A 16,690-nucleotide genomic window follows, 5' to 3' on the forward strand; every position below is an offset into this window, starting at 1 on the left:
ACCAGAACTCATCGAGTCAGTTTTGCTGAAGAATTTGCCCCCAAAACGTCAATCTGTCTCTCAGCTGCTGATTTTTCAGCATTTTCTGTCTTTCTTTCATGGTTGTTTAATACCAAAATCTGTTTCCATTTGTGTGAAATGTTAATGAAGCAAGACAGAGTGACTATAGACATAGTGAGGGCACAGGCACTGGAATAGAATCAGACACAAACAAGTTTACAACATAAAATTATCCACCACTTCACTACTAATCTTGTCATCATATACACACACACACACAATCTATATAGAGATATAAAAAAATGTGGTTACACATACATACAAACATGTGTGTTTTAAAAAGTTATTTAAAATACTGTTCTCTAAAGAAAATTCTGTTGGCTTTCAGCTCCCCTCCGCCCCCTTTTTATAGCCAATTATTCAGCAGGTTCAAATTTACATCTGTGTAAAGAAGCACTTTATTACTGATTATTAAATTTAAGACATTGTCAGAATTCTTTAGTTGATCTTGGCAGTCGAGCGTGGACAGCACTGAGCTCAGTGTATATTGTGCGAATTAGGAAAACTATATTGGAAAATCACTAGGAGAGAGCTGGTCATGTAACCATGATTTCAATGGGTTCTCCTTTTACATGTAAACTCTCTAGGGACTTCTGAAAGCCTGCCAGTATTTCCAGAGGTGACCTCGTTGTTTTATTTTTACGCTTCCCACTCTCAACCCTTTTTGCATTGCACAATTTACATAGAGTCTTGTAACAACTGAGCAATGCAGCACATGGGAGATTGAAATGGCATTTCAGTTTCAGACTAGCAGGGAAGTGTTTGCGAGGCACGAATATCTTCACCCTGTAGCCACCCGAGGCAGAACAAATATTTGAGACCAATGTAGTTGTTATTGGTACACTTAATGTTGGCAGCGAGAGCACAGTGCCAGTATTTCTGATGGAATGCAAATGGACACCGTCCATTATACAAACAACTTGCATTTATATAGCGCATTTAACGTAGTAAAACGTACCAAGGCACTTCACAGCAGTGTCATAAAACAGAATTTGACACCCAATCACATAAGGAGAAATTAGGGCAGATGACCAAAATAAATAGGTTTTAAGGATAGTCTTATAGGAGGAAAGAGAGGTAGAGAGGCGGAGCGGTTTATGAAGGGAATTCCAGAGCAGCTAGGCAGCTGAAGGCACGACCGCCAATGGTTGAGCGATTAAAATCATGGATGCTGAAAAGGACAGAATTAGAGGAGCGCAGATATCTCGGCGGGGGGGGGGGGGGTTGTGGGGCTGGAGGAGATTACAGAGATAGGGAGGGGTGAGGGGGGATTTGAAAACAAATATGAGAATTTTAAAATCGAGGCATTGCTTAACCGGGCAATGTAGGTCAGCGAGCACAGGGGTGATGGGTAAACGTGACTTGGTGCATGTTAGAACACGGGCAACCGAGTTTTGGGTGACCTCAAGTTTACCTAGGGTATAACGTGGGAGGCCAGACAGGAGTGCATTGAAATAGTCAAGTCTAGAGGTAACAAAGGTATGAATGATGGTTTCAGCAGCAGATGAGCTGAGGCAAGGGCGGAGACGGGCGTGTTAAGGAGGTGGAAATAGGTGGTCTTATTTATGGCGTTGATGTGTGGTCGGAAGCTCATTTCAGGGTCAAATGACACCAAGGTTGCGAAAAATGTGGTTCAGCCTCAGACAGATGCTAGGGAGAGGGATGGAGTTTGCGGTGGAGACCGAAGACAATAGCTTTGGTCTTCCCGATATTTAATACCAGTTATTAGCAGCATTATTGCCAAGTCAACTCTATTCAATCAGAACAAAATAGAGTAAAAACTGTAACTCAGAGACCAGAAATTGAAGCCGAGACCGTTTTCTGTGCGATGGGACTCATTGGTGCCTTCAATAGCATATTTACAAACTGAGGTTCGTTGGCACGTTAAATTCAAAATACACACAGTGATGCAAATATTTGCTTTAATTTTTCAATCAATGAAAATATCTCATCAACAGATTTCATTTTGGGGCCACTTTGCGGGTACTTCTGCAAAAATACTAAGATATTCCGACACCTTTCTTGAATTTGAAAGTAAACAATTATTTAAATTAGTTACAGGTCACTAAACTAAAATAAATGATGCTATGACTAATAAAATTAGATTTTTATTTGAAATCTACCGTCTCAGAACTAGGAATAGGAGTAGGCCATTCAGCCCCATGGGCCTTCTCCACCATTCAATTAGATCATGGTTGATCGGCAGCTCAACTCCATTTTCCCATCTTTCCTCCATGTTCCTTGATACTCGTACCCGACAAAAATCTCGGTCTTGAAAGTACCAATCGTCCTAGTATCCACAGCCTTTTGAGGGAAGAGAGTTTCAAATTTCCACCATCCGTAGATCTCTGTATTAACATAGGAGCAGGAGGAGGCCATTGAGCCCCTCAAACCTGTTCCACCATTCAATGAGATCTTGGTTGATCTGCAACCCAACACCATAAACCGCCTTTGGCCCATATCCTTTAATACCTTTGGTTAACATAAAGCTATCAATCTCTGATTTAAAATTAACAATTGACCCAGCATCAATTGCCGTTTATGGAAGAGAGTTCTAAACTTCGACCACACTTTGTGTGTAGAAGTGTTTCTAATTTCACTCTTGAAAGGTCGGTCTCTAAATGCCCCCTAGTCCTAGAATCCCCAACCAGCAGAAATAGTTTCTCTCCAGCTACCCTATTTGTTCCCCTTAATATTTTGAAAACTGCGATCAGATCACCCCTTAACCGTCTAAATTCTAACTGCTCTATAATTCCCTGGTTTCCTCCTCTCGCCATTTTTAAATAGCGGAGTGATAGGCGCAATTTTTCAATCTAAAGGAACTGTTCCTGAATCGAGCATTTATATAGGGCTAAAATGGGGGGAGGTTTCTGAATGGATGAGCTAGGATGAGCTGAATGGCTTGTCCTCATCTGTAATTGTCTTGTGATCTTATGGCTGAATAGTGCAGAAAACTGTTTTGACTTTGAAACATGTGTTTTAAAAAGCTCATTAAACAAATGACAGTTTCATTTATTTTGAGTATTTATTTATTTGGCTTCATTAGATTATGAGATTCTTGGTCCCAGATGGCTGATGCCACAGCAGAGGATGTCCAAGCTATTCCCTGTCCTCCACCTAAACCAAGTCCTCTAAGGGCAGTTCTAGAGCATGAATCAATTTGAATAGAGTGACAATATTATCACTCTTAAGAAAATATTTTATTCACACCAATTACTGATTCTTCCTGAATTTTTAATCGAGAAAACGCTGTGAAGAAGAAAGGTCCAGTTGCAGGACATCATCAAGGCTGGCGGGAGTCAGAGAGATAACTGAAGAAGTGGTGGTTAGGTGACACCAACCTCAGGTTTTAAAAGCCTACAGATTATAGAAGGAAGTGAAGACATTAAAATATTTCACAGCTTTGAGCTCCTTGGCAGAATGCATTAGAGGCAGCGAGACTGGTCCTAATTTCAACACAGTTAAGATTAAGATGCATGGATAGCTACAGCCTGTCAGTTGGCATAGTTGGAGCTTAGGAAAAGAAAGAGGAATTTTCAGGAGCAACGGCCACAATCACTGGCAAAATAGGTGAATAACTAATGTCTCCAAAAATTTTAGTCCTTACCTTAGACTTTGCTGAATCACTAGTGGTTGAATCTGTAAGTTCAACAAAAAACAAAAGCGCATGTTAGGGGCTGCTCAGCCTATTAGTTATCACTGTAACATGGTTAAGGGCAAGGGTTAGGATCACATGACAAAACACAGCTGTGACAACAGGCCACAAATAAAGCAGCGCTCTCTGCAACATGGCGATCACAGCATGGCAATGGACTTCAAAATTAAAAGTATCTATTTGCATTTTCAGTATTTATTGTTTTGACAATACAATCGAGGATTTTCTCCCTAAAACTGGAGAACGAGATGGAAGAAATTGACCACAAATGATTGACATTGAAGATGTCAGTTTTTTTGTTTAATTATTGGAACAAAAAAAAACTTAATTTAAGTCACCAAGGCAGGTGGAAAAGAAGAAACCAGATGCTACATCTTAAGAAGGGGTTCCTGGAGATAAAGAAATTTGGATGCAGCCATTTTTACCACAGTAGCTTTAACTTTTCTCTAAACATGCAACAAGCAAAATCTGAAAATGCAAATCTCTGATTATGTGTAAGTGACTTTGTTCAACAAGCACTCATATTATTAACTCCAACACAAACATTCAGCCAAGCCCATCAGAAATTAACCATTATTAATTATTAATATAGATACCGCTCATTTGTTGACTCTGCCGTGGAGGAATTTGCTGGAATTTCCTATGTTGAAGGCAACAGGCACCAGTGCAGCATTTCATTTCCAGTGAGAGGGGACACATTACCATTCAGGTGAGGCAAGGTCTAGCTGAGTGATTCCCCAGTAGCTACAATAGTCTTTGGTTAGACATCCATTTTCTTTCCTTTTATGTTTTCTTACATGCACCAGCCCCTGGATAATAAGGCAAACACACAATCTTTCCCCAAGCTCTGGCAATGCCGCTCAAGTTGGCCCATGGGATGTGTGCGAGATGGGGCCTCGTTAGACTCTCACCTTCCCCTTTCCTCTTTCTGTCCCCTCTCTGTGGGGACATGTCTGGCTTCCACTTGGCCACTGTCCCAGGTAGGCCTAAATACGCACCCTCCCACTTGATGATGAAATGAGTTGGAGCTTCAATGCAATACAGTACTATGCCATCCTATTATCCAAATCCTTCTGCAATGCTGGTGAAGTTTCTTTTTTCCCAAACCCAAGAACATCAGAGACCTTGAAATAAGGGACAGTTTTACTCAATAGTTCACTTTAAGTCGAACATCAGTTGCTACGTTTCCCATCCATCTGATGCACTGCCATTATTGCTGTGTATTTCTGAGACCATAATGTGCAGCAGGAGTGATGCCATACAAAAGTTTTACAGGTGAATAAGTTGACTGAATTGCTGTGTTCGGACAGCCAGATCTCATTAGGTTTATGGGCTTGACATTCATCATTGGGAAAAGTTCTTTACCTCTTCTCCCTGAGCTGGACTTCAGCTAAAGAATGGAGAGGCCAAGGGCATCACCAAGTGCCATTGCAGCTCTCTGCACTGTGCAAGCCCTAACCATCTGCTAGACCGTGCTTAAGACCAAATATTCAGAAGAATCACTGGAAATCAGAATATCCTTCCCCATTAATAGACCCAGTGACCCCATTAATAAGAGATGAACTACTTATTTAGAAAAATAAATCTGTAAGAACGTACTTATACATTTTTAATGTGAATTTTGTACTGGATAAACGCTTTCCATTTCAGGCACCTAGTGTCAACATCAGGCACTCCCAGGTTAGATAATGCAGTTAAATAGAGAGTAAACATCCCTCTACGATACCCTTCCCTAACTGTAGATCAGCCCCAAACTAAAGAGAACATATTATGCCAATATGCCACTTTCCATTTCCCACATCAGCCATCTTGTGGAGCCTCTGAATGAGTGCAGAGTTAGACAGTTTTATGCTGTGGGCCCATGCCCACCAGGAATTAAACTGTGATTGCTCAAAACACATTTCACTTGGGAACCTCATAGCTGGTAGACAGAAAAGAACTTCATCTCATCAGTCTAGGTTAGATTCAAACTCAGGTCCTGGAGGGAAAACAATGTCTTCACTCACAGCTATCCAGTTCCCCAGCCTTTAATACAAATATATATTTAAAATTCCTAATTAAGTTTATTATTTATTTATATAACAACTTTATAGATTAGTTGAAGATACTTACCTCAGTATACATCTTTACTAATTCTCAATGAACTATAAAGTCCAACCGTGCAATTTATTAGAGAAGATGGAGCTTGAGGATAAACTGTATAAATGGAGGTACATATCTCTAATGCATAAAGTTGTAAGAAACTTTACTGAATCAGAAGCTTTTTACTATACTGTAGGGGCAGGGAGGAGAATTTGTTCAGGGGAATATGTGTCAGAACCGTAGCATTCAGGTGTGTTTGGCAATGGGAAGGGACTGCCTAGTAGTGCAATGTATTTCTGCTAGTACAGTAACGACACTCAGTGAGCAATGCAAATGTGAGCAGCCACAGAATGTGGCTAATGCAGCATTTTAATATATTCCACAGATCCTACAGGATAGTACACTATAAGGCACATTCTCCTTGGGCACTAAATATTTTAGATGCCCTCCACCTTTAAGTGCATCATTTAACTTCTCAATGCACAAGAAGTTACAACAACAGTATTCATTTGTAAATTTATACTTCTCGTCTCCAAAATTTCACACTATTTTCCTCATTTTTAGGTTTGTGACTGGCCACTGTAAGAGAAACCAGGGCAATACACCTACAGACTTTCCCTCATTTGTAAGGAGGCATGTGGTCTCTGCTGGAGTCTTTCCTCGACAAACTAACCAAGATCACAGGGATCCACCATGATGCATTAAAATGTTACTGTACCATAGGAGTAAGGATGCTAAAGGATTTATTTTGTACATAAGAAGACATCTATTGGCAAGTTGCTTTCTTAAGCTGCTCACGTATCACTTAATGCATAAATTGTTTCAAGGTTAGAGGATCCAAGGTCAGGCAATGAAATGTTGGTCACACAAAGCAAAGCAGCTGCCAGAACCAACAGTGTTAATATCAAGAGTCCACATAGCACACAAGAAAAAAACAGAATGGAGTGGAGTATGAAACGTGGAGAAATGATGAATTATGGCAGAGTGCAAACTATATAGTTTTTTAAAAACCGAAATTCCACAAGCACTATAAACCTACATATGTCTCTTTAAAAGGATTGGTCCAAGTGATTAAATACAATGAATTAAACTTTTAATCCGCCTACCAAAAGCAGAGTGAAACATTCTGCTCCATCACCCTTTCCTTAACTGCACATTTGACATCTTGGATAAAAACAAAGTTACAGGAGGCATAATGCTCAAACACAATGCATGATACTGCTACAAGTAAGGCAATGTTGAATTGGTACATCCAAGCGTAACCTAAATATGTTAAACCAGTACCGTTGGAGTCGATTTCAACTTTCTCCAGCAGGTGGAAAAGTGGGGACAGCGGATTGGCCGTCAGTTATTTACCCTGCCCATCCTCTTCAAAGGAAAAGGAAAATCAGGCACGCGTATAGTGAGCTGCCGACCCACTCCCACCAGCTTTCCACTCGGCGTTGACAGTTAAAACCTACCCCTTTCAATCAGTCAAAATAACATCCCTGAAAAGTATGTGGCTGACACAACAGTAACTACCAGCTACTCGCATGTTGACAACTCCTGCAGTGATTTCGAGCCTTGAGCTTTACAAGTCTGCAACATGCTGCAGCAAGAAGATTTGCTTGTGCTAAAGTAACAAGTGGCCTGCCCGATTATCACCCTCACTAAATACTGTATATATTTATTGAGGCAGTCAGATCATCAAAACCTTTTCAAGGTTTGTGAACACCTCCCAACCCAAAAATGTTTATTTTAACTTTGTACCTCAACAATATTCTGCAAGATGTGATTCACAGTGAAACAAACACCAAGAACAAGGAACAATCCCCAATTCTTCTGCACTTTGATAGAACTTCCCAATCTTTGACATGGAAGAAAAATGCTACTGCAGTTCTCTATAGGATTGAAGCATGAGCGGACCCACCACCCACTCATCGCAAGCCCCCACAACTGAAGGGCTCCCAAAGGTGTCCGTCCACTAATGCCCAGAATCTACCTCCCACTGATTCCATGCACCACCTTAATGCAATTAATGATGCCAGTTACTCTTCCTGCCCCGAGGATCTCATTGGTCCGTGCTATGGTCCAGCAACAAGTAGACCCACTCAAATGTGAAGACATGCATAGCTATGCACAACTCTCAGTGCAATTATCTGCAGGTACTGTGCTATTAGTAACACCGCATGCATCCTCTCTTTGTTCTGATTTGTACCAAGGCCCAAGAAAGAACATTTTTGGACCACTCAATAATAAGTAACCCTACAACTCTAATAGTATAGTTTACACTCTGCATGAGATGGTAACTGTAGCTGTAGCCATAAGAAAGAGTGGGACTTGACGTGCGCTCTGGAATACAATCTGGTACACCACCAGCAGCTTACAAACTATAAAGAGCGATAAGATCGATCGAATTATCTGAATTTAGGTGATAGAAACATAGAAAATAGGTGCAGGAGTAGGCCATTCAGCCCTTCGAGCCCGCACCACCATTCAATAAGATCATGACAGCGTAAAATATTGTCAGATGCCATTTTGGGCAATTGTGCGACTGCATGCAAAAAAACAAATAATTAATTGCCACTTTTAAAATGCATACATGGTGCATTTGTTTTGTTGGCGAACGAGGGGGTGGGGGGGGGGGGAAAAGAGTTGTGGCATTTAATTAACTGCCCGCCAAAAATTGCTATTGAAATTCCACAGCTATATCATTCATCAGGGCCCGAGTTACACAGGCAATAACAAGGTTTAATTTTTCTATCGATTGTATGTGTGCAATTTATTTTGGATGGTGTGCATCCCAGAGCCTCAAGTATCAAGTCAATCGCATTCATGTGTGAGTTGTACAAAGTTAACTTGCAGCTTTTTAGACTCAGGAAAGAGCTGCCACCTGGGTCAAATCCCAAACAGGCTAATGTTTAGAATATTTAGGTGGATTACTTCACTCATAATTGGAATCTACACAAGTGTTTTGGCTTCTGTTCAAATCTTACACATTCAATAGAAAACAATACTCGATGGGGCATAAACTTAGTATAACCAGCCCCTAAAATGCAAATTCTGGTGAAAAGATTCTATATGCAGTTTCCTTTTTTATTTTAAATCATGGTTGAGGACCTGTCAGTTGATGCTCTTTATTCATTTGTACATCTGGGGATGCACACTATATTGCAGATCACACACAAACCCAATTCACTCTCCCTTCATGACAAACAAATGTTTCTTTTTAGCTGAACATTGCAACAGAGGAGCCAAATCATACCCGGTTTATTTCTCCACGAGGTCCGCTTTAGGAATAAGAGACAGTAGAAAGATTGTAAGAAAACAGCCATCAGTGAGAGGAAATTGGAAAAAATAGCAAAAAAAATCAGCCAAGACTCCTTAATCTCACCATCCTCATCACTTGTGTGAAACTTGAAAGTTAAGGCTTTTGCACTCTTATATTTAATGAACTAATTGTGCAGCAGCTCTACCAGAATACCTTTAAAAAATATTCATAGTTTATTAAAAAAATTACCTAAATCCCTATTTAGTTTTCTCTGTGACACGTGATATTTGGGACGGGGAGGGGTGGGGGGAGTCCTGTACCATACATGTAATGGGTAGAGGGGGTGTTCCTGCTTGGCCCACCTACTGCTTTAAGCCTTACTCCTAGTGCGAGCACCACATCTGCTCCCTCACCATGGCTGTGATTACACCATGTTGGGCAATATGGTATCCATTCTACATCATCATCCTGTGCATTTCTTTGTCAAAACATTTCCTGGTAGCCTATTCTACTTAAAAATTATACATTTCTAAATAAATAGACAGAAAAAAGGGGTATAATACTCTAATAGTTGTGTTACTAGACTAGCAATTCAGAGGCCAGGACCAATATTTCAGAGAATGTAAGCTCAAATCCCATCGTGGCAGTTTGAGAATTTGTATTACGTTTTTTAAAAATCTGGAAAGTCACCATGAAGCTGTCGGAGTGTCAGATTGACTAATGTCCTGTAGGGAAGGAAACCTGTCATCCTTACCCAGTCTGGGCTTATACCTAACTCCACATCAATGTGGTAGATTCTTAACTGTGCTCTGATGTGGCCAAGCACAGCCCTCAGTTCTATCTAGGGATGGGCAATAAATGCTGGCTTTGCCACCAACGTCCGCATCTAGAGAATGAATTTTTTTTAAATACAGAATTTGCTGTTTCAACTTCTGTTGTGAGGTCTCCATAACAACTGTTGTCTAAGGCATGCTCATCTCCTAAATCATAATAGCATAAAATACACTCTACTTGCAGGGCTTTGGGACATTTTACTATGTTAAAGGTGCTATATAAAAGCAAGTTGATTAAAAAACAATCATCAAATATATACCTGTACTAATATACCTGATTTTACTGTACTGGGGCTAGCCTTCCAATGGATTACAATCCATCAATGTGTTTCTGTGATTGAGAAGCTGGGTTTTAATTTTCACCATCTAATTTGACTTCTTGTTTACTTATACTTCGTTAACAGAACAGCTGGAAATGTTAATTATTGACTGGGCATAATTTTAATTTAAAAAAAAGTTTTCCATGTTCAAGGCATTCCATTCAAACACTACTGCAGCTTGCTGGGTCAATTGAGGGTTTAAACTTAAGAGTGCTTATAAACTCAACTAATGGGATTTTGTTTGTTTCACTCAGTGATAACTGACATGATGGAGATTGACAGAGGCATTCATTAGCAGAGTCAACCTATTAGAAGAGCACATGTAGGAAAAACTCAAAGGAACACACACAAAATGAACAAAGAACGCCGCCTGTCTTGGTGCAATCATTTTCAGACCATTGTATAACCCATCTCTGGACAGCCTGAATGTTCATCAGCCACCATACCAGATTCTGCTGAAAATTTATAATATTGGTTTGAATTATTAGAATTGCTTAAGTGAACAAATAGGTCAAAAAGAAATCACTACCTAAGTTCACAGTTTGATATAAATTGTTATACATCACATGCAGTGCCATTACTATGAATCATATTTCATGCAAACATCACAGTGTACTAATTAGTGAAACCATTTTTCATTTGAAAAAATATTTTTTGACAATAATGTTCAAAGCATAAACAGCCTAAACCCCGCAACCCAATTAACATGAATCCTACCTCTGGCTGATATAGAACTGAAGCCACAATTATGATGGGTGCTGATCGCATCCAAATACTTAACAAGCTCATTTCAAATCCCTCTCTGCATAATTTTGATTCAGCTATTAACCCATTTATTTTAAACAAGCCTGCATTAAAATAACAAGAGGAATTTGGATCAAGAATATTAAGCCTTTATACAAAATCAGCACTGATGCTATTCTACACCCTTTAGTCTTCATCAGCCCAATCATTTTTCGTATTTGCCTAATTCGTTTTTAAATGTATTAACAAGACTGCGTTATGAAAAGCTGTGGCATATGACTTGTAGTCTAGACCTGTTAATTCAAAGTCACTTAACTTGAATTACCAAATTTTGAGTGTGCTAAAAAGCCTCCTGTGCGGTGTTATTTCAATTCCTTAATACTACACATTCACTTAGCATAAAAAAAACCTTCAAAGTAACAATAGGCTGTACCCTAAACATAGCAAGTACCATGACATGACTTTATTTTTCATGAATTATCAGGTTAGCTCATTGTTGAGGTAATATCCCACAGGTCTTCATAAAGTATCCTCTCGATGCTTTCATTGGTTAATGCAGATAGCCTCCAATTTTTAAACAAAGTTTTACATCTTGCCTCCACTTTCTGCCATTTTGTAGGGTCCCAGGAGCACACCATGGAGTCTGGCTGACAAGATGGGTGAGTGTGGGCACCTCGGAGTCAGTTGGTGGCTCAAGTATCAATTCGAGTGGACTGCACGGCCATTCGTTTGCACTTCACCTAATCTTCAGTGCTGCATCTGGCATGTCTGAGGGAGGCCCAATTGCCAATGTCAGCCAAGACTGGCATTTGAACCTGGACTGTTTCAGTCTGCAGCACATCCCACCAATAGTTATGGCCACCAGCCCGCTTGTTTTAATTCATGTAAGGAGACTTGGCCAGCTCTGCAAATATTACAATTGGTGCTGCATGCCACACACAAGTAAATCTGTGGCTATTCCTGCAGTTGAATCATTATATTTTCATCAGTGACAAAAAAAAGAAGCCTGATCACGAGTGACTTTCAGTTAACTTTGGAACAATCAGTTGTGAACAGCAATGATCACTGTGTGTAACCAAGTGATTATCCATGGGTGTTACTGCTGGAATCCTGGCAGTATCAAGACCAGGCAATAGATGAGGTGTTGTTTGTGTATCCAAGTTTCTCTTCAGATCATTATGCTATGAAAAGGACAGACAAACAGGCCTTTGACACTTCAGAGAACCTGATACCAATGCAGAGATACAGTAACAGCTGGTTGGGAACTGACTAAAGTCATCAGGCATATATTGGTAAGTGAGCTTGAATGTTGGATGCTTAACCCATTCCAGGAGTCCATATGAATATATCCCAATAATGTACAGTATATTACAGTCTTGCAGCTTAACTGAAGCAATGTTCTCTATTTAATAAATAGAAAGTAATTTATTGCTCAGGTTTGCTTAGAGATTGGCATTTTCACTGTCCCAGACTTTTTATACAAATTATGTGTGTGTAGAAATGTGCAGGATGTGTTACAAGATGTCATGCTATGTCAAATCATTTGTCAAAATAAACAGTTGAACAAAAGAGTGTTCCTCATCTTATTTGAGTCACTTTAGATATTTTGTTAATGTACCCATAATACATGAAAATAAGTTGAGGCATGAATGGAAATAGATCCTATAATACTTTTGGGCTATGAATGCCTTACTGTACTATTGAAAACTGATGGAATTTCCCACTGATACTTGTGAATGATGTACATTCTTCATCAAAACACTGAGGTGCCACTTATAACTCAAGCCGATATTTTGCTCAAGTAATCAACCTACCAATTATTTTGACCTGTCAATCTCAAATCTTATTCAGCGACTCTGGTTATGCAATCATCAAAATAAAGCAAAGTTTAAAAGGAAATGTCTTGAAACTACTACGAAACCTTTCTAAACATACACATATCTCAGATATGGTACCTTCTACTCTATAGTTTGATATGGTACATCAGTTTGGAAGAGTGAGGGTTGTACAGTATTGAAAGTTTTCTGTTACCTGAGATATCCCCTGGTGCTCCTCCTGTTCTCCCAATGTTTGACAGCAGATGGTCTATGTTTGGTACTGGTTGCAACTCTGTATTACCTACATGGTCAACTGGAGCCTAATACATCAACATAAATTTAAAAAAAGATTATTTTGTCTCGAAATTGATTCCAACATTGTTTCTTGGTTGCAAATACTTACACCTATCTTATCAAGGGTGTTCGCATTCAGGACTCTCCAGTCAGTCATAATTGTCACGTTAGTAACAGATTTCTCCATGAGAACAATGTAATTCGATGCGCAGGAGGCGACAGGAGGAGAGAGTCAAAGTCAGCATTACTCTACCTGAAGGACAATTTTTCAGCCTCTAAAAGATCCTTACTATTAGACAACTGTTGATGAAACTCACTGCACTGCATCAAGTAATGTTAGACAAATATCATTTACTAGTTTAGATCTTCATAGCCACTGGACATTTAATTGAAGATTTAAAATTATGATGGAGTGAGTAGGGTGAATAAAGTGACTAGGGAGAGACAATTTCCTAAAATTGTCAGAGCGTGATGAGAGATTAGGGCAAATTTCTTTATACAGCTGGTTGCTGGAGCATGGCATTCTTGGCCACAGAGAGTAATTAAAGAAGACACCAGTGTACTGGTTATGGTAAATTGGACAGCGACTTAAAGCAGAGTAGATACAATGCTATGGGAAGACAGAAAAGCAGAAGGATTCGTTTTGGATTACTATAGTGAAGACGCAGCACAGATATGATGGACTGAATGGCCTCCTCTTTGCGGTTCTTAGTCATCAAGATGTTTTTCATGTAACACCTACAAGTTTGGAAGGGTGTATTGTGAGTAATTTTTGCTTGGTTTGGGATTTCTTGGTTAATTTCACTTGCAAATTATTTAGGCCTATGTACAGGAGCTGCTCGGACCATTTTCATCTCACTTCTGCCTTTACTGATACCAGTTTCTCTGTTACAATAGGAATCTCTTCACTTCTCTTCCGAATGTTCCATTTATTAAGTACAATGTCATTATTCCCTAAATTACATTCAGTTAGAGGTTTCCTCATATTATAATTACATTTCCTTAAGCTTTCTCTTCTAGTTCATGCAAATATTGCCTGAGTTTTTACGAAAGCAGATCTTATCTAATGCCTGAGTTAAATAGAACAGTACTTACTTTTTCATCGATGTCCCAGTCTTCATTGAAAAACCAATCATACTGAAAAAATGCAAACAAACTGGTGTCAGAAGTAACCCAAATAAATTGCATGCATTGGTGCACTTACATAGCAGAAAGGTAAAAGGGGTTTGTGTGTCACATAGGTGGTCAACCACAACTTAGGTAGCACCCTTAATATAGAAAAACGTCCTATGGTGCTACTCAGAGGTGTGAAGTTACCGTTAGAAATAAAACTAACCAACAATCCAGATTGTGAAAACATTCTTGGCAGAATCACATCTGAATTATTGTTTTTACTTCATTTTTTTGTTTTGAACAGTGATTTTTGGAAGTCCGACATCACAAATGCATAAAAATAGGCCGGCTGGAGACATAATGAAGTGTGAATTTTTCCAGATCAAAATGACAACAAATCGTTCAGAATCAGAAAATGTGGACCCTAATTCACACTGTACTCAATGCCACACCGGGTGGAGAACTGAATCAATGACTTGGAATTAATTATTCCCAAGGAGAGAAACACGCTGCTATCTGCACATCATCCCATCAGTTTGTGGTGAAAGAAAGACTTGGATTTATATAGCGTCTTTCACGACCACTGGATGTCTCAAAGCGCTTTACAGCCAATGAAGTCCTTTTGAAGTGTAGTAACTGTTGTAATGTAGGAAACACGGCAGGCAATTTGCGCACAGCAAGCTCCCATAAACAGCAATGTGATAATGACCAGATAATCTGTTTTTTTATGTTATGTTGATTGAGGGATAAATATTGGCCAGGACACCGGGGATAACTCCCTTGCTCTTCTTTAGAAATAGTGCCATGGGATCTTTTACATCCACTTGAGACAGCAGATGGCGTCTCGGTTTAATGTCTCGTCCGAAAGACGGCACCTCTGACAGTGCAGCACTCCCTCAGCACTGCAGTGGAGTGTCAGCCTAGATTTTTTTGTACTCAAGTCCCTGGAGTGGGACTTGAACTCCCAATATTCTGACTCAAGAGGTGAGAGTGCTACCCACTGAGCCATAGCTGACACTGTCAAGGTGAGGGAGGAGAAGCAGTTTTGTTATTGCAACATTATTTTCTTTAAAGGTTTTATCAGCTTAATGTACAAATTTTGGAATTCATCTCTGGTGGGAGGGTTGGGAAATGATCAGGTTCAGCTTTAATATCAGATGGCCCATCTGTAGATCACACCACTGATGAAAACACTGGCAGGTGAGTGCCAAGCAGAGAAGCGTTTACTCTGCATTAGTAAATTGAACAGATCGAGAGAGTAAGCCAAACACGAGCAACAACTCTGTAAATTAGTTAAAATCAATAACCTGCTTATGAGTTCATTAATTATTATTCTGTCAAAACGTAATTGAAGTGTCATCGCTTCAAAGAAACCTCACATTCCAAAGATTCTAACGGATATCGATAGCATTTAGCACAACAAACCTTATCCTTTATATATACGCTATATTTGTTGCCATTAAGATTCTTTGGCCACAGAATTCTTCTAAACTTCAGCATGTGCTCCCTGCTTCTGGTTAATTTATTTTCCATTACTGTACACTACATCAACTCCTACACTCAGTTGAACTCTCTGAAAACACTGGAGATCAAAACAGCAAACTTTGTTGGCATTGAAAAGTGAACAATGAGGGTCTGGCCTTGGCAGAATTCAGGCAATGTAGATTAATTAGGAAACTGAACTGGTTTAAAGTTCTAACAATGGTGTAGATTAGTTATAACTAGACCAATCAGCATGGAAATAAAGAAGCAAATCTTTACAACAGAACCTGAGTTTTCCCTTATATTTGCTGAAATCATGAAATCACAAAATATTGATCATTAACATATATTCAAAGTGGACCTAAATATATTTGGGTTGAACCTCCCTTATCTGGAACACTTGGGAACTGGCCTGTTCTGGATAAGAGATTTTTCCGGACGAGGGGTGGTCACGTTAAATTGGTCATTTCAGCAAGGGGATACTGGGACTGGCTGGCTTGTGGCTGGGAGTGCAGCAGAGAGATTGTGAGGGGCGGGGGGGGGGGGGGCGGTGGATCGCGGGGTCAGGCCAGCGATTGTGGGAGTCGACAGCGAGGAAGGACTTCAATTTGTTCATATCGGAGTTCTGCGCATGTGCCACCTGGTGGCCGGGAATGATTCTGGACAAGGGGTGGTTCTGGATAAGGGAGGTTCAACCTGTACTATAATCTACCTTTTATACCCTCTGTGCCATATGTGATCTACTGCCTCTGTTAACACTGCTCTATATATAGTTGCTGAGTGTACAAAAGCAATATTGGCCTTTCTAGTGCAGGCACAAGCCAATGTCCTATTCTGTGGCACACTGATGTAGCAGCACAGGTTACTAAGATCAGGCTGCCTTGAAAACAACACTGCTATAGTAGTCCTCATAACAGCATTAAGAAAGTCTGGAGTGAGAATTGGCCATTTGAGTCAACAAGCCAGGGTATGATTATTCCATCATGGATTTCGGTCCTCCTCACCACTCCTTGTTGATTTCCGTCAAAATATCATCCACT

At 39.8% G+C, this 16,690-nt stretch overlaps 1 protein-coding gene across 6 annotated transcripts in view; it reads right to left on the bottom strand.

Annotated features, from left to right (window-relative positions):
• The window catches only part of arhgap23a (Rho GTPase activating protein 23a), a 482,417-nt gene that overhangs the window by 6,981 nt on the left and 458,746 nt on the right, over nt 1-16,690 (bottom strand). For all 6 annotated transcript variants that reach the window (XM_070864541.1, XM_070864540.1, XM_070864539.1 and 3 more), the window contains 3 exons: nt 14,151-14,192; nt 12,976-13,081; nt 3,668-3,699 (listed from right to left, as the gene is read on the bottom strand). In XM_070864541.1, the coding sequence (XP_070720642.1) occupies nt 3,668-3,699; nt 12,976-13,081; nt 14,151-14,192 (180 nt within the window). The remainder of the gene's footprint in view (nt 1-3,667; nt 3,700-12,975; nt 13,082-14,150; nt 14,193-16,690) is intronic.

This window comes from Pristiophorus japonicus, chromosome 21, assembly GCF_044704955.1.
Source record: "Pristiophorus japonicus isolate sPriJap1 chromosome 21, sPriJap1.hap1, whole genome shotgun sequence".
NCBI classification, from domain to species: Eukaryota; Metazoa; Chordata; class Chondrichthyes; family Pristiophoridae; genus Pristiophorus; species Pristiophorus japonicus.